Source organism: Coenobita brevimanus, chromosome 15 (assembly GCF_032717465.1).
Source record: "Coenobita brevimanus isolate Jiangsu-jjx chromosome 15, ASM3271746v2, whole genome shotgun sequence".
NCBI lineage: Eukaryota > Metazoa > Arthropoda > Malacostraca > Decapoda > Coenobitidae > Coenobita > Coenobita brevimanus.
The window spans coordinates 2962205-2985059 of record NC_136968.1 but is presented as its reverse complement, the minus strand read 5'-3'; the positions used below and the strand labels follow the sequence as shown (position 1 = coordinate 2985059).

The 22855-nt window shown below is 41.6% G+C and overlaps 1 protein-coding gene across 1 annotated transcript in view; it reads left to right on the top strand.

The window, feature by feature from the left end:
* LOC145390594 (gametogenetin-binding protein 2) overlaps positions 1 to 22416 on the top strand; it is a 59707-nt gene extending 37291 nt beyond the window's left edge. The window contains exons 8-12 of the mRNA XM_080265403.1: positions 3576 to 3674; positions 5368 to 5474; positions 11049 to 11280; positions 15580 to 15822; positions 22153 to 22416. Of these exons, the coding sequence (XP_080121529.1) occupies positions 3576 to 3674; positions 5368 to 5474; positions 11049 to 11280; positions 15580 to 15822; positions 22153 to 22416 (945 nt within the window). The remainder of the gene's footprint in view (positions 1 to 3575; positions 3675 to 5367; positions 5475 to 11048; positions 11281 to 15579; positions 15823 to 22152) is intronic.
* The last annotated feature ends 439 nt before the right edge of the window (positions 22417 to 22855 follow it).

The window sequence follows — 22855 nt, the reverse complement described above, 5'->3', positions numbered from 1 at the left end:
GCATTGGTGCCAGTGTGTGAAGACGTCTTTCAGTAGCACATGAGTTTGTATGCACAGTTAATCAGGAAGGTATCTGTGCACATTTGGCATGAAACAGTTTGACTCCATGGTTGTTGCTTATTAGAAAATGGTCGATGATTATTCTGTACACTGTTAGACCTCTTATTTAAGATTGTCACATATCTCTTCCTCGTGATATTTCCTATAATCATGGTGCACAACTCTGAGGTTCTCATTATCCTATCGTGGCAACCTACCAGCCAAAAGTGCATCCGGTTTCGTATCATACATGAATCATATTATGCATGAATATATTATACATGAATGTTATTATACACGAACATATTATACACGAATCACATGCGTCTCATATTATACATGAAATTGGATTCACTGTTCAGGGGTAGGTTGCCAGGGCATGATAATAACAACCTCGGAGTTGCGCACTGCAACAATAGTTGCAGTTGGTCACAGGAAACGCGCGTGATAGCTGAATACGTGATAGCTGAACTGAACAATCAATGGGAAAATTTCTAATTGGTTTTTCGGTGGCCTATTTTTCTAACTTTTAACCACTTTATGCCTGCGATTTCCGCCAATCTCTCCTCCAACATGAAATAAAGCATTATTATATTAATAATAACAGTATAATGAATAAATAAACAACATAAAATGCCATCAAACTTTTATAAGGATTAAGGCTTGGGTGGTTTGATGGGTTCCGAGGCTTGGGAGTGGCTTAATTGCTGCCAGATCTCTTTAGCTGTCTCCATGATTTCTTAGTGTCCACAGCTAAAGAGGGTATCACACGGTACATTGTATCAGGAACGGCCGAGGAAGATTTAAGTGGAACAAAACTTGCACGCTATCACACACGTTCCTCATACTGTTGCCAGAGCCCCGTCTCAATTGTAAACACGTGATTACTTTATCAACATCACAGTTTTCTCGGCATAGGAAATATTAACTCTTTATAAGGGTTTCAAAACGGTTGGTATTTATTCTAAAATACAGTATTAATAAATATTCAGTGTTAGCCTAAATTTCAATGCTGTTGTACGATATATTCTTTCGAGTCGAATGGGTTTTGTTCACACTGTTTTGCCTGTCATATCCTTGGCAGGAATCCGTTTAGATGCATTCCAAATGCCCGTGGTATCGTCGGCAATTTTACCACGTTCCTATTCCGATTAACCATCGTATCCTCGGCAAACCTCGTTTGAAGTTCCGTGTGAATAAGTTTCGCTTAGCTTGTCTTCAAACTCGACACGTGATAGCGGTCTTGGGGTGCGTGATAACATGTATGGTTGTGCATATGATGTGTGCGCGATAGCAGATAAACGTGATAGCTGAACGCACGATAGCAGGGGGTTGAGTGTATAGTAACAGATTAATGTCTGTGGGACTTCACTGGTATGTTGATAATTTTGATTATGATCATACCCTTCCTGCATGATGCTTTCTTGATCATCTGTATGTGTATGGCAGTTTACTGATGGAATAAATGATGGCAGTTTGCATAAGAAGAGTTCCTCAGGAAACAAGAGTGGTAGGAGACTTTCTTGCAGTAGGGAAGTGACAGGTGATGTAGTTTGATGAAGTACTGTGCGGATGGAGGTCTTGACAATGAAGTGGCACTGCATTTTCAGTTTGATAGCCAGTGAATCAACTATCTGGTAGGTGTATGTGAAATGGTGCTGTAAAGAATAATGTACATGGAGGTGGTTAGACATTTGAGGTGGAGCCGGGGATGTGGAAGTTTGAATGATGTGTGAATGATTTTGTGGCATATTTCACAGGGTTGCATTTGCCAGCTTCATGTTTTCTCATTCATTGTTTTGAGTGTTGCATTAACTTATCTTGTGGTGGGAAAAGGAGGGTTAGGATAATAATGATGTTCCCATATTGAGAGATTGGCTGGTTTGAAGGAGTGAAAGATTATGAGGGAGTGTGTGTGTGTGTGTGCGTGTGTACAGTCAGGAACAAACGTTTATACTTCAGTACCTGTACTTGTGATTCCTTATGCTGGCTAAAATTTGTAAGCTGAGGGAGATTTGTTATGTTTATCTACCACGAGATCTTTCTGGTGTGACAAGAAAGGAGTGGAGATGTTCTGAGTATGGAGTATGGACATGCTCTAAGTGTGGAGTTGACTTGGAGAAACAGTGGCCAATGTTTGCTCCCAACCATTCAGATTTTTGAGATGTGCTTTGTAGTAGCTGCAGTTGGATTTAAAATTGTGCTTGGAATAAATAGGAATTGGATTTTAAAAAATGGAATGGAGAAAAGTGCAGGAAAAAACATAGATTGGATGAAGAGGGGGACACTGATGTGGCATGGTTTTTAAACAGGGTGTAAGGAAATAGATTGGCAAGTGAGATGTATAATGTTGTAAGGGGACAAGGGTGTTAAGTTTATAGTTGAGAAAATTTGCAAAGGAAGAATGTAGATTGAGAATATTAGTGAGATGCCAGAAGAGAATATGCTGACGATGTTTAAGTTCTGATCATCCCCATCGTAGGGGATTTCCCAGGATGAGGCAGAGTGTGTGTGTGTGTGTGTGTGTGTGTGTGTGTGCGTGTGTGTGTGTGTGTGTGTGTGTGTGTGTGTGTGTGATTTATAGATAGTGTATGATGAGAGGTAGTGTGGCTCAGGGGTTGTCACATTTGTCTCCTTGGGTGCAGTGCCCGGAGTTTGGGTTTAAATTTTCTTGTGGTGGACGTTTAAAGTAGGTAGTATGTCCTCTCATATGGTAGCTTGTATCTGTCACCTGTTGGATCTTACCAGTGAACACACACAGACTGACACATAAACGTAACCAAGACAATATTTTGAGTCATATTTTAAATGGCTTTGAAAATTTTTAAACACTTTTCCCTTCAGTTGTTTCTTCAGCACACCACACCTCAGTATCCTGTGTATTTTTTGATGACCATTTCATTATTAAAGCTCTCTGTTCTTACTAAAGACACTCTTTTCTGATTCATATGTAGCCTGTGTGAGAAGGTTGAATTATGACAGGCTGCCCTTTCCTTATTCATACATAGCCAGTTGTGGGGAAGGATGAAGTAGGACTATCACTCCCTTGTAGGACAAGGTCTGGTCTTGCAGTGGATCTCATGGCCCATTGGGAGGAGGGTTTTCAGTTATACAGTGCCATCAGGGGCTTATTTTGGTCAACTACCCTAAAGTATTGTGGATTGTGGCAGTATAGTCCTGGGGCCCCACACCTCACAAGCACCATAGTATTATTGATGTGGATTTTACTGTTTTTACCATTATGTGAAGTGAATCAGTGTGGATGTGTATTCCTTTGAAGTGGAGTTGGGATTCTGGGGTGCGAGTAGTTAGTGTATGAGTGTATGGCTCACTCACTAGGACAGATTTTTGTGAGTTTCTTGTTTTATTTATTTATTTCTTGACTGCCTCATCCCATCCTTGGTTGGGGGAGAGGAATGGATGATGATGATGGTGTTCATAATAAATAGTTGATGGATTAGGATGGAGAGGTATCACTGTAAGAATATGGTTGCTTGAAAAACCAAAAATATGCCTGATCAATGTTTTCTTTCCAGTGTGAAGACGACGATGGCGGGTGTCGGGAGTGTGAACTAAATATGGCCTCCTCTTGCTCAAGTCAGCGCCCAACCCTCATCAACGCCACCAATAAACAGGTGGGTGTCTCCATTTATTAGTACTGGGATTGACAGAGAGAGAGAGAGAGAGAGAGTGCATGTGTGTGTGTGTGTGTGAGAGAGGGAGAGAGAGAGCATGTATGTGTGCATGCGAGTACATGTGTGCACTGTCGGCTTGTTCTTCATACATATACAGTACAGCATATATATATATTTTTTTTAAATAAGGGAAATGCACTAAGCCATACATTGAAGCACAGTACAGGTTTCCATGAAATTTACAGTCATTCTTTAACTTGTTCATTACTCCTGCCCTGTGTACAGCATTCTTTTTCCTGTTCCTTGTGACCTAAAAGATGACTTAATCATCTTGGGAAAAATTTTATGGTAAATTAGAAATAATGTCCATCAGTCCCTTCATCACAAAAGGTCTTCCTAAACTAAGTAAAATGGTTCACTGACAGCGTGAAATTGTGAGATGAGGCTGTGTGTGCTGACCTTAAATCTAGAGCCATTACTCTAGAGAACTGGTGCTGGACAGAGCAGGATGGAGGAATGTTATCAAATGAATTTGTCTGACTTGTGTTACATGGAAAACAGGTATAGAACTGGAAATGACGATGATGATCATGAGTGTGATACGCAGACATGGTGATGTATGCAAAATCACTTTTTTTCTTTTTTTTTTCCAAATCCACAATGAAAATAAAGTTTATTTAGTTTCTTAGCCTTGGTGCTAAATTGGTTCTGTAACACAGGATGCAGAGTGACTACATCAGTTGCTGTTAAATGCTCCAGTAATGACCATCATATTGGAGTACTATGTACTCGAATGCTTTTTCCATGTTAGTTTTAAGAATATGGCTCATCTTTCAATATCCAATTTATATTCAATTTCTATGTTGATAGGATTGAAGTGGATGGATGCATGTGACAAGTGCTAAACCTGTTTTTTAACTAGGTTGTCAGTAAAACAGTTATCAGACAATTGAGTGTGGAGTGAACCGGTGAAGGTGTATATCCAAGGGGTGGTTGGAGTTTTTTGCTCACGTAATGCCACTCAGGGATGGATGAGGCTGGTCACTCTCATCTTAAATGTCAGGACCAACTTGCTTAGCTCCGGGCTCCTACGCTTCTCATGGGGCGACATAGGATTGGATGATGGATGGATGAATGGATAGGATTGAAGTGGATGGATGCACATGACAGGTGTTAAACCTCCTTTTTAACCAGGCTGTCAGTAAAACAGTTGTCAGACAATTGTGTGTGGAGTGCATCTATTAAAAAAAAAGAAAAATGGGGAAGGCTTTGATTACGTGTTTGTGCCGAGATGTAGACCGATGATCTGTGAGGGACCACAGGAAGTGTCTTTGCCAGTTCTCTCACTTGTGTATTCTTTGTTCATGTACCAATCCTACCTCACATTATTTTTTAGGTGGAAATTAGGGTTTGGATGAAGATTGCCCTTACTTTCATATAATAGGGAGAGTAGAGGAGAAGGATGCTGTTGAAAGGCAATGAAAGAGAGCAGATTGTCTGATGTATATTTTTTTATTATTTTGATTATTATTTTTCTTATATCCTTCCACACCCAAGCTGTTTTGGGGATCAGGGTTGGAATGGCAGTGATGATGATGATGATCACAATAATAATGATAATGATAGGGTAATGATAATAAGGTTTTTAATCTAACCTAACATAGCCTAACCCAGCCTCTGCTCTCCGTGACAGGTTGGCTCTGAGTCATTCTGTCGAGGGGGGTCACATCTGGGTCCTCCTCCTGGTCCACACCTAGCTAATGGCACGTCGCACACCTCGTCAGACCAAACTACACCAAGGTACCCTGTCATTTGTTCATTTGATTAGCTTTGTTATTCTGTCTGTATCCAGATCCTGTAACTCTGAAGGGGATGGGTGCAGACTAATTAAACACTTCACCAGATCCTGTTTTATAAATCTACCACTAGGTTCGCTTCTGTCGCCCAGCTCTGATGCGGGGTAGGCATTGAAAAAGTAGCCAGTGCTTAATTTCTTTTTAATTTTGACACAAAGTAGAACACTCCAAAACATATTTTACTCATCAAATTACTTAGATGGCATGATATGCTACAAAGAAATTACAATATGGGAGCCCTTTGATTATATATAATGTATTATAAGTTTCATTTTGTAAACTCAGCTTCTGTCAGTTTACTCATCTCTGTAAACATAACATAGAGACAAAACCTAGGCAATTTTACTAGAACCACCCATAAGGCAAGATAAGAGTGATTAGAATATTTGTCATTAGTTAGTATCCACAAAAGAAAATAGATATGTCACCGCAGATTTGGCAGCATCTTTTGATATGCTACTCTGCCTGACGTATGACTTTTCATAACCATACGGACTTGTTGGACATCTTGATCATCATAGTAGCCTAAGTCTAATATAAAGAATTGTTTTAAATGTTTCCCTAGCTCCATTGCACAGTTTAGTAAGTTTACACTTCAAATCGTACTCTGCTATGGTTATAGTGTTCTACCACACTGCCGTTTGTTTGGATTAACATGGCTGATTCACCAACTAAGCAATCGTGAAGTGCATAATTTTCATTGGATCAGCTTACTTTTTTAAAGCATGCTAAAACACACACATCAGAAGTCCTGAACGTAATCTCCTTTTACTCACTACACATGATTTATTCAAATTTATGTAAATAGACAGCACACTGTTTTAGTCCCCAAGCTAAGATTCTCTGAAAGCTTGGTTATTCTTTCTTTACAGGTATATATATATATATATATATATATATATATATATATATATATATATATATATATATATATTCACTTGATTGAATAGGAAAAAAGATTCCTATAAAGAGCAACATTATTACTAACTTAGTATTAGGTACAGTTTCACAGGACTTCAAAAACCCGCAAAAATATTTAATCGAGGCTGGGCGGCGTAAGACCACCTGGTGGCAGACCTCTGAAACAGGGTTTGGTGAAGCCTCTAACTGCCACCATGTCACCGTATCCTCTGCTAACACATTGCTGTCTTCCCGTTCTTACCACTCACTGCTCATTTTATTGAGTCATAAGTAATGGGAGGGGTGCCTGCCATCCACCAACGATGTAGTGCAGCCTTCAGGTGACTCTTCTCTGAGTGAGGAGTCAGATGGTTTCTTGTGAACTTGTGTGATAACTGTAACCAAATGACACCTGGTGGTTTAGGGGGGTAAGGCAAGCCAGCCGGATTGATCCTGTAAGGGTATACTTCCAGGGATGGTTGGAGTTTATTGCTTCCATAAGACCACTTGGGTGAGTAAGGCAGGTCACCCTTGCTTTAAATGTCAGGACTGAATAGCAAGGCCCTGTCTCCTACATTCATGATAAAAAAAAAAATGGACGATGGATGGATGGAGAAGTGATTGGAAGAAGTTAGAGATCTGCTGACCCTGTTGACATTAAATGAACCATCATCATCATCAAGAACTTGTCTCCATTTAAATGGGAAGTTGATGCTTCATGCGTGCAAATTACGATGCCACATGGTTGTGGGACTTGCGCAGTAAAAGACATTAAGAAATTGTTGCAATGACGTGAGAATTGAGCTGGGCATATATTACCACATTGAAGGACAGACCATATGGAGTTTATGTGGATGTTTGGGCATTGCAGGTGTTAAAGTGATGAGCATAGGTAGGCTGAAATGGTGTGTACATAAGAATAGTGTGAGAGTAACTGGCTGAGGTGCTGTAAAGATCTTAACCTTTCAAATCCAGTTTTAGTTTGGTTGTAGTCTTCCTATCTATCTCTCTATTGCCAGACACCTTAATCCTGTAAGGGGTGGCCACAAACAAATCACCTCCATGTCACCTGGTCCCCTGCCATTTTACTGCCCTGCTCCCAGCTCACACCCCCCTCTCTCATATACCTCTCCACTCCATCCCTCCATTTCATCCTTGGCCTCCCTGTCCCTCTCCCCCCCTCCCCTCCACTTCACTCACATGCACTCTCCTCATTAGTCTCTCGCTCTTCATCCTCTCCACATGACCATACCACCTCAGTGTATTTCTCCTAACGCTTCCTATCATCCACATCCACACCACAATGCTCCTTCACTTCCTTATTTGTTAGTCTGTCTCTCCTTGTAACTCCACATGCTCCTTTCAAAGAGCTCATTTCCACTGCTCTCACTCTTGACTTGTGTCCTTCCAACAAGGTCCAGGCTTCACTTCCGTACGGTAAAGTTGATATCACAATACTCTCATGCAGTGACTTTTACTTCCATGGTCACTTCCCTGTTTCCTATCACTACATTCAAAGAACCAGCAACTTTTCATCCTTGTTGTACCCTTTCAAGCACTTCATCCTCCAAACTTCCATCCTTACTCATCACACTACCCAGTTACTTAAGTGCACCCACATTTTCCATTTCCTCATCATCCAACCTCACTGTATATTCACTGACTTTGCTTCTCTTGAATACCATAACTTTACTCTTCCCAACGTTCACCTTTAGATTCCGTTTGTTACACACTCTTCCAAACTCATTCACCAAGCCTTGCAGTTCCCCTTCGTCTTCACTTATCAACACAGTATCATCTGCAAACAACAGTACAGGGAGTTTCTAAACACTGCCCTCTCTCACTAGGGCTGCTCCAACATCCACTGCCCTACCTTGTATCTCATTTATAACCCCATCCATGTACGGTTTGAACAGCCATGGACACATGACACATCCCTGTTTCAGTCCAACATTCAAATAGAAAAATTCATGTTCATTATCCACATGCACTGCAGCCTTAGTCCCCCTCATACATACTCTTTATGGCATTCAACAGCTTCCCATTTACTCCATATATTCTTAATATTTTCCACATTTCTTGTCTGTCCGCCCTGTTACATGCTTTCACCAAATCCATGAAGGCTGCATACAACTTCTTTCCCTTCTCTAGAAACTTTTTTACCTACGACCTAAGAATGAATATCTGATGTACACAACCTCTTCCCTTCCCAAAACCTCACTGTTCTTCACCGGCTAATTCCTCTGTTATTCCCCTAACTCTGTCAAAACGTATCCTAACATACAGTATTCCTATTACACTAAGGAGGCAAATGCTTGTATGATTACCACATACTACTTCTAGTATTCTTGCTACTGCCAGGTAATATTATTCAGCTTTGGAAAGATTTTTTGAGCTGGAGAGGTTAGATATAGCATTCATCAGTCTTTCCACTTCATAAAGCCTCTCATAAGGTTAGTAAAATCATCTGGAGGTAAACAAGAATAAAGAAAAAATATTGTTGGACTGAAGAGAATGTTAAAGGAATAAGTTGGTGTCAGATTGGTAATGTTGAAAGGACCAAGGGAAATATAGGCTGTCATGAGAAGGGACCTCAGGAATTGGGGATGTGAGTGGAATTCTGTAGAAGACTGCACTGCTTGGAGGATAACCTATTAGGTGAAAAAAACGCTGACCCAGGCAAACCTGAACAATGCCTTCCACATTGTATTTATGTATATATGTACTGTATATTTAACTGTTTGAGGCAGTGAGAGTCCACATCATGTAACAGTTAATGAGTTGCCACATCATGTTGTTGTTAATCAACCCTGATCTGACTGGTCGAGCAAACTCATCAACCGCAGGCAAGCAGGTGCCCTTACAGAGCTGTCCTGTGCAATGAACTGATGGTTCCTTGTGACTGACAGCACCCTGGGACAGTGAGGCATGAGGAAAAGTGTGTGGAGGTTTGATTCCTTGACAAATGGCATATTTACGTTGCTCCACCAGTTATCTGGGGCACTGTAGCAGGCTTTGCATCGCCCTGTTTTATGGGTATATGGTTACTGCTCAGCATTGTAAATGGCTTCCTGAATTACAGGAAACCTTTGGATTTTTCACTCAGTGTAGAGCCATGTAAAGTAGAACAAAGAGTAATAAAAAGTGACAGAAGGAAAAGGGGAAGTATGAAGAGAGGATGGCAGACACAGCGATAGAATGATAAATTTGAAGAAGTATGCAGCACTACATCAAGTGAGTGGATGATGGTTGGTACTTCCTATCACATGCCACATCATGTAACAGTAATCATTAGCTACAGTTTTATGTTACTGACATTGCAGCCCAAGTATGATTTGACCTTCTTCTTCTTTTTTTTTTTTTTTTTTTTTTTTTAATGCTTGACTTAGAATTGTAATATTCTCCAGTAGTTTTTATATATATTGTGGGTGTAATATGCCTGGCAGGCGTTCATAAATGTAATTAAACCTGTGTCAGTTCAGATTGACGTAAAGTACACTCAATCCTCGTAAACCACGTGTTTATAAACCACGGATTTGTAAACCACGGCAAAGTGGCAGTCAGACTGCCGACACCTTTAAATCGCTGTTAAGTCACGAAAATTACGGATCTAGGCACTGAAGTGGGCCTTCTCCGTGGAGAATCGTAAACCGCGGCATTCAATTTGATAACCGCGACCCAACAACCAATCACCACCCGTCCCTGGTGGCAAGTGTGCATACTACTGCCGCCATGTTGTTGTTGTTCTGCCCGCCAACCCGCACATTACAGAGCATCACCGTGCGGTATGAGAGCTACCTGCCTTTTTTTTGTGCACTTTCCCTCCACCTCCTACCTTCCATGGACCCTCCCAAACCCCCGTAGAAGCGCTCTAAGCACTATGGCATGAAGAAGCAGCCGCCGTTGACATACAGTCAACGTTTGGAGCTCATTTGTCGTGTTGAGAAGGGAGAGAAGTTTGCAAGCCTGGCGAAAGTATTTGGGAGGAACGAGTCGACCATAAGGACGATCTACAAAATCTACAGCGTCAGTCATCTCTGAGGCAGACTTTGAGGGCTTCCTGAGGGAGGCTGAGGAGCTGGAGAAGGGAGAACTGCATGAGGGAGCACCCCCACCTCATGGTGAGAGGTTCTGAGTTCTTCCCAACACCACTCCACTTCATTCACTTAAGCAATATTGTCATAGGATTAAAGTGAGATCTGTTAACATTGCTTATTTCTATTAAATACATGCACTGAATATTCCTAAATTTGTATGTTTGTGTTTGATGGTGCCTAGATAGGTGTAGGTAGGGTGCTTTGGTGGGTGGTTGGCCAAAGTCCAGACCCTAATTAATTTTTCACATAAGAGTTATCATTTATAAACTGCGGATTTTGTAAACCGCGGCAGTGGTCCAATCCCAAATTGCCGCGATTTACGAGGATTGAGTGTATGTCTGTTGTACCTTTTTTTTTTTTTTTCTGGGTGTCATGGTGTTGATAGTAAAATTGCCAGCTCATTTAGACATTATAACTTTACAAAGTATTTAATAATTGCATAACTTTACAAAGTATTTAATAATTGCACACAAATTTGATCTTAATATGTCTGTGGCGCATATTGATTCCTTGTTTTGCAGGTGTGGGAGTGAATGTGGGAGTGTTGAGGCAAGTGACGGTAGTAGTGAGAGAGGTAGTAGTGAGGAGAAGGACAGCTGTGATTCCAGTCCAGACCCATACCATACCCACCATCACCACCATCATCACCATCACCATCACCACCACAACCACCACACTCACCACAACTACCACCATAAGCATCATATGGAGTGTTCGGCGTCCACAGATTCCCTTGTGTCTAGGTGCTCTCAGGTTAGTAGAATGCTCTTTGTTTTATCTAATACAGTATCATCATGATCACCATCATAAGGAAAATGTTGGATGTATCAGTGCTTTGGCATTTTGCTGGATTCTGTGAAGTGATTCAGGATACACTTCTGCTGTAAAATGGGTCAAGTTGACTCACTTTTGGCTATTTTTCGATGTACTAAGGTTTGTAGCATGACATTTAGAACACTTAAAAAGCTTTACTGTATGGGTAATGAAACACAAATGATCTAGCATCATATGTGAAAATGGATTTTAACGTAGAAAAGCACAGAAAAGTCATATCTGAAAAATAAAAGTACAGTATATAATGTTTATCAACACCTGATGTGGGGCAATTGGATTCAGTGGGCTTTCCTCCTGTGAAACATTTGAAGTTTTCATTTGAATCGCTCCGACCTTCGATGCCTTCTTGCCCAGTATTGTCTTTTGGTTGTGTGCCTTCAGGAGACCCTTCTCTCCACTCCTCCTCCTTCAGTTCGAATCAAACCAGCCAGGAGAAGTTCGGTTATTTATGTCTATTGGTCCTCCTCCAATCCATGACTGTTGCATGTGTTCAGCCTTGTAAATAACGTATGGACTAAGTTGCTTTCCACTGGCAGTGATGGAGGACATGATGGATGTTGAACTCTTTATTATATTCATGATACTCTCCACATGTTTTATACCATGCCAGAATATCTGGAGCTTTCCCTTAGGATCATATGTGATGTTGGTTTAGTCATAGGTTGTGATATTTGCAGGAGGTACAGCAGCTAACTTACTGTGGTAGGTGGATAAACATTAATGACGCTTAGCATATTATTATATATCCAAGGGACAGCAGAGGAAAATACAATTAATCTTGTAATTATGATTGTAAATCACAGCACAAGATAATCTGAAAATAACAGGAATGAAAAATTGATCACAGATCACTAACCTTCAGCAATCTATCCATAAATTTCATTTACAGTATAAGTTAGTGATTTTAGAATATAATACCATATGGAAAAAGTCAAATATACCATACTCCTATTTACACTGTGTGGACCACTTGAGTCTCATTACCCCAGATTGAGTCTAATTGCCCCAGTTGTGTTAAATTGCCCCATCTTACGGAATGTGTTTTCTTCAAATCATCGCTGCCAAACTGAATGCAAGTGACACAGTTCAGTCAGAAAATTATTTGTTATGGTGTCATGCAATTAAGTGTTGGGAATACAGTACTTGACAGTGTTTTTAGGTATTAGTGGAGATGGAACTGTTCTTAAAAGACTACCCTTTATAGATATTTAAAAGTGATCAAAATTGTCTATTTTTGCCATAATATAATGTTTTATTTATACATTGCAGGCAGTGATGTTACTTCTTAACTAATAGTGACATCACTTCGTTGTCTTTAGTGATGCCACCACTAAATCAATCAGCAACCATTTAGGACCTTTTGAGCATTTTTATTTTTCATCTCCTCTAACACAAATTACATGTTCTTTATTTGTTGAACTCTGAAGAAAATGGACGTCCAAGTGTATGTCACATCAATATGGTGGTTCCAGAACTTATATATGCCTTATTCTGAGGGGAGTGATGAACAGTTGCTGCCATCAGTATCCCTGTTCTGGATGATAACTGTCCAAAATGTTGAAAACTTTTGTCTGACTTTGTTTTTCATTCATTTTTGCAGCATTTGGGTCCTTTCCTCTTAACTTCCCCTTTCAGAACACCACCTGTCCTCTTTGTAGCTTCCCATTAGTTTCCTCACTGTGATGTAGCTCTCTGAGACAATTGACTGCAGCCACTTTTTTGTATCCTCATTCTATATGTTCATACTCATGCTGTAGGTTATTTGCTTGTATTATTGTGGCCAAATATTCCATCCCGCCCTGGCATCAGTAGCCTGTATTTGTTGCAGAGTACCACACATTCCATGACTGAATTTATAGTCGCAACGCATGACTCTGAAGTTGCCATTATCATACCTTGACATCCTACCAGTCAACAGTGTGTCTGATTTCATTTCATATTCTACACAAATCATATTATTTTGCACGAATATATAATACATGAATCACTAGCGTGTCATATTATACACGAAATTGGAAGCAATTATATAATTGATGGGTAGGTTTCCAGGGCATGAGAATAACAACCTCAAAGTCGCACTCCATGATTACTGTACAGTACTACATGCTAGCATTTGTTATGCAGTCATGTTCCGTTGTTTTTATGTTCAGAGATCATGTGTGATGATGCCATAGTCCTAGGTTAAAGATAACAGGGTGGGAAGTAATACTTGGCCACAATGGGCCAGTGCACTGAGTGGTCCTGCCATCTGGTGGGAGTCTGTGAACTTCTCCCAGATGCGTGTTTTGTGGGTGTGAGGGTTACAGCTGCCAATATTTCATGTTATTCTGCCCAAAACCAGCTAAAATTGAGTGTTGTTGAATATCAGGTTTACACCAACAAAACTAAGGGTTCTACGATATTCATGGCCTTATAAAGAAGATGGGTTGGGAAAAGAATAGTATTCAAATGTGTCCTGCTCCTGTCTGTCGGGTGATTTCTAGGGATGTATTAAAACGGGTTTATGTGGAAATATTGCCTTCATGCATGTATAAAGACGGTAAATAATTTGAATAAAGGTAATAGGATTTCCATTTCTTAAAAACAATGGTGAAAGATATGGATATATTCGCCATGAGACATTTCCATTCAGTACTCGGCTCTGCCACACGTACGATTGTAAACAAACACGAAACTGGCAAGGTGCTTTGGTGATGGGATGACCTGGTTGAATAAGAACAGTTATCAAAATGACAAACTTCGTTTGCACTGTAGTTGACTGCTAATCAAATTCAACTTTCACCACAGACCAGCACCCATTCATGAAACAAGTGAAAGGATGGGCCAGGTTTCCATCAAATATAGATGCCAAACATCGTAGGCTGTGGGAGACGCAGTGTAGAAGATGTGTGCAGTGGAGAGCAACCAGGAATGTCGTACATTGCTCCGGCAGCGAATTTTAAAATATGGCAAAATTTGTGCATGAAAGCATTTCTCTATATATTTACCATGTTATAGTCTTACACCAATTATAAGGGATGTTTATTGAATAGTATATTGTATGTAGAAGTTAATTACATGGAGATGATGATTCCTGTTTTAAGATTTTTTTTTCTTCTTATGCCACTTACACACCAGTAGCATGACTGTCAAAGGCATTTGAAAAATTTTATGATTTGAGGAAACTACTTGAAAGCCCGTAGAAAAATTTATCTTTGAAACCTGCAAAACATGTTTCAGGGAGTTCACAGACTCCCACCAGATGCCATGACCACTCAGTGCTTTGGCCCATTGTACAGTATGTGCATAATCATCTTCCCTGTTTTTATGTTCCAGAACTTGAACCTTTCGAACTCATTACATTTTGGTTGCAGCCATCCCAGTAGTGTCTGACTAAAGGTTTCAATACTGTTTACTTTTACTACTCTTTGCTAACTACTGAAAATATCAGAAAATCTCATTTACTAAATGGAACATGTTCATCCATTTTTCTTTTCTTAGAAATTTCTGTTACAGATTTTATTGTTAACTAAGACTTTATGTTCGCATCTTTCACTGATCCACCTTGCCTGGTGAAGAAGCTGGTATCTTTGCCATCTTTAATGGCCTACAGCATCTTGTACAGCGCTATTTGCATCACCAACCATCTCTGTGAGGGTTACAAATTAATGTTTTTCTCAACTGATCCTGCTCACTTTGGTAAACATTTTTATTTATTTTTTATTATTATTTTCACCATTCATCTTCCAGATCACAGCCTTATATCTCTAGTCTGTTATGGTGAGGGCATTACTGTACTGGTTGAAAACATGTGGGTGATATTATGAAATGAGACACCAGGGTAGTGTGGTTGCACTAACAGTCTAAACCTTGGATAGAACCCCATGCTGTTTCCTTTTATTGGTCAGGTGTTTCAGACAAGTGGGTGTGTTTATGCCTTTGCATCTTCAGTCAGAGAGTTTTCATAAGGTGAATAAAGTCTTTCTAATATAGTCAGAATAAAATGGAATATTTCACACTGTAGTGGAAGCCTTTAAGATGTTTGCAGGTTGATGGAGAAAGCATAGAAAAGAAAAACACAGTAGAGGGAGAGCTTATCAACAGCATGACCCATTTCAACAAGAGTATTGTGATTGGCTCTCTGTTGTGTTTTCCATTTCCTTGTTTTCTGGACCCACCCACACCCTAACCTTAAGTGGGAAGAAGAGTGGATGAAAATGATGATATTATTCCGTGTAGGGTTCCCGTGATGGAGGTTACTGTTCGGCACACAATTCTGGAGGGTCATCGAGGGACTCGTCGGAGGTGGCGTGTGGTGAGGGCCTGTGTTCCCATGCACCGCACCACCACCCTGAGGACCCCCACCACACTGACTACGGAGGGGGAGGGGGGGACGGTGGGGACATGATGCATCCGCCTCTGTCACCATCGCTGACAAGACACTCCCAACCTTTCACTCTCTCGCTACAGCAGATGTTGGATGTGAGTATGCCAGGAGGGAAGGGTATATTTTCGTAATTCATGTATGTTTGAGGTGAGTATGCCAGCAGGGATGGATATACTTTTCGTAATTCATGTATGTTTGATGTGAGTATGCCAGCAGGGAAGGATATATATTTTTGTAATTCATGTGTGTTTGATGTGAGTATGCCATTAGGGAAAGACATGTTTTTGTCACCCACATTACATTTGATGTAAGTATGCCATTGTGAAAGGATAGAGGCATACCCCGCTGCACAATGAACTGCTATACGACACCCCACCATAGCAATGCAAAAAAATTGGTTATGGCTATGTATGTGGGTGCTCACACCCAGGTAAGAGTGAATGGAGATATGAGTGATGGGTTTTCCATGAATGTTGGTGTGCATCAGGGGTCGGTTTTGAGTCCCATGTCGTTTATCATGGTACTTGAAGCCCTTTCACGTGACTTTAGAAGTGGACTCCCGTGGGAGTTGTTGTATGCTGATGATTTGGTGTTGATTGCAGAGAACGAAAGGGAGGCAGAGGAAAGGTTTAGGAAGTGGAGAGATGGTATGGGGCACAAGGGCTTAAGGGTCTATCTATCTATCTATCTATTGCCAGACGCCTCAATCCTGTTTGGGGTGGCCACAAACAAATCGCCTCCAAGTCGCCCTGTCCCCCGCCATTTCACTGCCCTGCTCCCAACTCACACACCCCTCTCTCATATACCTCTCCACCCCATCCCTCCATCTCATCCTCAGCCTCCCCCTCCCTCTTCCCCCCTCCACCTCACTCACATACACTCTCTTCGTCAGTCTTTCACCCTCCATCCTCTCCACATGGCCAAACCACCTCAGTGTGTTCCTCATAACGCTTCCTATCACATCCACATCCACACCACAACGCTCCTTTATATCCTCATTCGTCAGCCTGTCTCTCCACGTGACTCCACAGGCTCCTCTTAAATAACTCATTTCCACTGCTCTCACTCTTGACTTGTGTCCTTCCAACAATGTCCAAGCTTCACTTCTGTACGTTAGAGTTGGTATCACAATACTTTCATGTAGTAACTTTTTCACTTCCATGCTAACTTCCCTGTTTCTTATCACTGCTTTCAAAGAACCAGCAACCTTTCTTCCCTGATGTACCCTTTCAAGCACTTCACCCTCCAAACCTCCATCCTTACTCATCACACTACCCAAGTACTTAAACGTACTCACATCTTCCAATTCCTCACCATCCAACCTCGCTGTACATTCACTAACTTCACCTCTCTCAAAGACCATCACTTTACTCTTCCCTGCATTCACCTTTAGATTCCGTTTCATACACACACTCTCAAACTCATCCACCAAGCCTTGCAGCTCCCCTTCGTCTTCACTCAACAACACAGTATCATCTGCAAACAACAGTACAGGGAGTTTCCAAACACTATCCTCTCTCACCAGGGCCACTCCAACATCCACTACCCTACCTTGTACCTCTTTTATTACCCCATCCATGTATAGATTGAACAACCATGGAGACATGACACATCCTTGTTTCAAACCAACTTTCAAAGAGAAAAATTCACTTAGTTCACCATCCATACGCACTGCACTTTTCGCACCGTCGTACATACTCTTCACAGCATTCAACAACTTCCCATCTACTCCATATATTCTTAACACTTTCCATAATCCTTGTCTATCCACCCTGTCATATGCTTTCTCCAAATCCATGAAAGCCGCATACAACTTCTTTCCCTTCTCTAGAAACTTTTCCACTAAAGATCTAAGAATGAATATCTGATCTACACAACCTCTTCCCTTCCTAAAGCCTCCCTGTTCTTCTCCAACTAATTTCTCTGTTCTTTCTCTAACTCTGTCTATAAGTATCCTACCATACACTTTTCCTATTATACTAAGAAGACAAATGCCCCTATGATTACCACACACTTTGTTTTCCCCTTTTCCTTTGTACAAGGGAATAATTATACCTGACTTCCAATCCTTCGGGACTCTACCTTCCTCCCAGGCCAATCTGCACATCTTCCACATCCATTCTACTACCATCTCTCCCCCATGCTTCAGCATTTCACCACACACTCCATCAATTTCAGGGGCCTTCCCCGATTTAACTTTCTTCATTGCTTCCACAACTTCTATCCTACTGATTTCTTCCTGTCTTCTCACCTCCCTCCTTCTCCCAGCCATTCCCCAGCCACTTATACTCGCATTACTTCCATCCTCTACATTCAACAATTCCTTAAAGTGTTCTCCCCATCTGTTCACTTTTTCTCCCTTCTCCACTAGTAATCTACCATTTTTATCTTTCACTCCCCTGCTAACTTCACTTCCACCCTGTCTTACTCTTTTCACTTCTCTCCAGAACATTTTCTTACAGTCCCTCCACTTTACACTCAAATTCCTTCCAAATTCCTCATCCACTCTCTTCTTACTCACTCTTACTAATCTTTTCACCTCTCTCTTTCTTTCCATATATAACTCTCTCTTCCGCCTCTCAACTTCTTCCACGCCCCTATTTCTCATCCATGCATTGTATGCTTTCTTCTTTTGTGCCACAGCCTGTTTCACCTCTTCAGTCCACCACGCTGTTCCTTGACTCCCCCTCCGTCTTCTCTTCCTTCCAGACACCACACCACATGCTGCACATATTTCTTCTGTAAATATCTTACACACACCTTCCACGTCTCCCATCTGCTCCAATTCATATTTGCCCAATCGTTCCTCCACTTCTCTCTTATACTCTGCCTTTTTCACATCCTCTTGTAACCTTTCCACTCTCCTTGCAACTACTCCTTCCTCTCGTCTTTCCCTTCTTCTATTCCTCCATCTTACTTGCATTCTAATTCTGGCCACCACCAAGTAGTGGTCAGAAAGTCCACTCCCCCAACCTCTATACACTCTTGCATCCTTTACATATCTTCGCATCCTTTCATCCACACACACATAATCAATCATTGCCTTCCTTTCATTCAGTTCACCACCCACCCTTCTCATCACTCGCCATGTATACCTGTGGATCATTTTATGCCTGAAGAGGGTATTGGCTATCACCAACCCCCTCCCAGCACAAATGTCCACTAACGCACTCCCATTCTCATCCATCTCAGCAGGCACACCCCACTCACCAACTATTCCGTCCACCTTCACACTCCCAACTTTACCATTCATATCACCAATCAAAAACACTCTCTCATTCCTTCCAAACTTTTCCATGCACACTTCCACATTTGTCCAGAACTCTTCTCTCACTCTTCTAGCACGATCTTGCGTTGGCGCATACACACACACAATCGCCCACATTTGTATTCCAACTTTCAACTTTACCCACACAATCCTTGACCCAACTGATCCATACTGTCTTATGCTCTTCTTCCATCTTTTACTCACAACTGCAGATAAAACAAAAGTGATGATATCTAGGGTTGGTGGCGGTACTGTCAAAGATGAGGGAGAGTGGCCATGTGCAGTTTGCCACAAGGGTGTGGGAAGTAATTCCATCTTGTTTAGTGTTTGTGATAAATGGGTGCATAAGAGATGTAGTGGTATCAGAGGTAGACTGCGAGATAATGCTGATTTTATGTGTACGGCGTGTCGGGGAGGGCAGGTGGAGATTGTCAGACGTGAAAGAATTGAACTTGCTGGGGAATCTCTTGAGTGTGTGGAAGGGTTTTGTTATTTGGGAGACATGTTTGCTGGAGGTGGGGCTGGAGCTAGCTCTGTGGCTAGGGTGAGAAGTGGTTGGAAGAAGTTCAGGGAGCTCTTGCCTCTCCTGACATTGAGAGGACTCTCCCTATGTGCTAAGGGGTCTTTGTATGCAGCCTGTGTTAGGAGTGTAATGCTGTATGGTAGTGAGACCTGGGCAGTGAAGGAGGACGATATTCGCCGGCTCAGACGTACAGAAATGACAACGATTAGGTGGATGTGTAGTGCGTCCCTGCGTCCAAGATCTGGGGGGGCTGGGTTCACAATGGAAGAGTTGAGAGGTAGGATGGGACTGGAGTGTATTGGTGTTGTGATGAAGAGAGGTAGATTGAGGTGGTTTGGACATGTGGAGAGGATGGTGGATGATAATTGGGTGAGGAAGATGAGAAGTGTTAAATTTGGGGGTGGGGTTATGATGGGTAGACCGAGAAAGACATGGGACAAGGTCATTAAGTGTGACCTCAGGGTTAAGGAACTGAACTGGGAGGCTGCAATGGATTGTGCAGCATGGAGAGCCGTCATTAGGTGACCAAGGCCAACGCATGCAAGCATGTTGGAGCCTTTAAAAACGAACACGAAACGAAAACCCTTCCCTGACTGTCGATGGCTAGGCCCGGTTATTTAATGTTACAGTATTTTTTTTCCCTGAAGGTTTTTTTTAACTGATTTTGGTGATATTTTAGATTTAAATGTTGTTGTCAGGTTGATTTATAAACTGTTTTTATACTTGGATTAATGTGTTTTAGTCATAGATGGGGTGAACTGTCATATTTGGGTACAGTTTACTAAGTTTGATTTTTTCCAGACATTTTTTTTTTTATTTCAGATATTATTTTTGGGTTTAGGTGAGTTATAAACTGCTTTTAGGCTTAGTTTAGCCTGTTTTAAAGCTGTTTGGGGGTTTAGGCGAGCTAGGAACTTATTTTTGGACTCATTTGGGTGGGTTTTGGACTTGGTTGGGGGGGGGGGATCTCAGGGCTGTCCAGTGCATCTTTATTCATTAAAAGTCCTTTAGTCCGACCTCCAATAATCCGAATATCCCAATACTCCAAATTTTTCAAGGCAAAATTTTCAAATTTTTCTGGCTTTAAGAATTTATCTGGCTTGGGCTTGCTTGTGGACTTGGATGTACCTGCCTGCAACTACTCATCTACACTTATGTGCATTTGCAGTGTCTAAAACAATAACCCATGTCATTTTTAGTGTTTATTTAATGATCATGTACGTATTTCTAATGTTTTCAAAGGTCCCTCCCAATAGTCCGAAAAAACTTCGGTCCCCTGCCCTTCGGATTACAGGACTCTTATTGTACGTTCTTTGTTACAACATCCCTGATTAATAATACCCCAGCTCAACGATGGGTTTTTCCAAGCACATCTCATCATTATAATGAGGATGCCCTGTATTTTCCATGCCCAGGTATGTTTGATGTGAGTATGCCAGTAGGGAAGGACATAATTTCATTACCTACAGTGTTTTTTATTGTAAACATGAGGGTAGTGAAGGACATTTTTCCCCCGTCAACAGTAAACAACAGTATAAATACATTTCCATTTGAAGTGTCACTGTTGTCTACACTGCTTATTTGCCTGTTCCCTTATATGAAGTACCAGTTGAAGGGATGAATTATTTACATTATGGAGCAGTGTCTGATGTAATTAAGGACTGCTTGTAGCCCACCGTCATACCCCTTTGATAGCGGATCCTGGTCTTCGCTGCCATATTGTAGTGGTATTTCTCTATTTTAGTGTCTATTCAGCAATGGCTCACTCTCCTCGTCGTTTCTCACTGATCCAACATCCACATCCTCACTACTGCATCATATTTACTTCACTTGGTTCAACATTCACTCTCTGCTCAGCCATTCAATACTCGTGCTATCCTTGTCGTCTATGGTTGCACCTCGTACTAGACAGCTATCCATCCCCATTGAATTATATTTTTTTCTTTTGTAAGGCATCTGCTTCTCTCCCTCTCTGCTGTCCTCTTCACATGCATTTTTATCTCTTACATGTTCACACTTGCCACATTTTACTTTTTTTTTTTAATGTGTCTGACTCTGGGCAAAGGCTTTAGGGCCTATATCTCGGGGGCAGTAGCCTATCCCAAGGCCCAGTAGTCCTCCTACACCTCCGCATGTCACCATTTCGGCGCTAACACCCTCTGTCCATATTGAATACATGCTAGGGCTGTCTCATACAGGACTGGTGTATTGGTATTAGCGGGGGTACTTTTATGACATGTCGGCGGGTCTTCTGGTAGAACAGGAAAGTCTGCTTTTATGAAATTATAATCCTTAACCTGTTCCCTGCCCCAGCCGGGATTCGAACCTGGGTCCATCAGGACTGCAGGCCGCCTCTCTACCGATTCAGCCACTGCTAATCATACTATCAGCTCATTTTGTCATTGTCAATTCCATTTGGTCATACTGTTAGCTCATTCTGTCATGCTGTTAGCTCATTCTATCATACTATCAGCTGTTTCCATCATACTATCAGCTGTTTCCATCATACTATCAGCTCATCCTATCATACCGTCAGCTCGTTTTATCACAGTGTCACACTATCAGCTCGTTCATTCAGTCATACTATTAGCTTATGCAGTCCTGCTTCTACTTCACCTGTGCATTACCTCACAGGACTCAAGATGCGAGGAGGAGGACGAGATGATCCCTGAGGCGGAGGTGCGGGCCTGGCGGGCGAGGCTGGGAGCGGTACGTGAGAAGCGTGCTGAGCTGCGCCAGACCCTAAGGCAGCGATTCCAGCAGTTCTGCCACCGGGGATGTGAAGAAGATGGACCAGGGGGCGAGGAGGAAGAGGAGGAGGAGGACGAGGATGGTGAGGGGCGGGGGGACGGGGGTATATGCCTGCGACACCATCTAGAGGCCGCCAAGAATTGTTAAAACCTAGGGGGTAGCTGGTCAGAGGGGAGGTTTTCATGTCCAGGGGTGTGGTCGGAGGCTTCTGGCTTGAAGGAAACAATTGCAGGAAGTTTGTGTGCCAGTTTCATATGGCTAGAAAATCAAGAAAAAAGAAGAATTGGAAGCTTGTTGCAGAAAAACCGGTTTGTGAGTTTGAAATAACTTTGGTTGTTACATTTAGTTAGAATATTAGAAAACCATTAGAAAAATAGGACTGATAGAAGACCACTTATGAACAGGGTTGGGAACTGTCACAAAAGTTACTTGCTTGTTACATTTCAGTTGCAGTTACATGGAAGTTCACTGAATAAGAGGGTTGGGAAACTGTCTTGGGAGTACAGTATTAGTTTACTGGTTTAAGTTAGTGGTTCATTCAGTTGTAGTTTGTTAAAAAGCCATTGAAAAAGAAGGTTGGAAAATG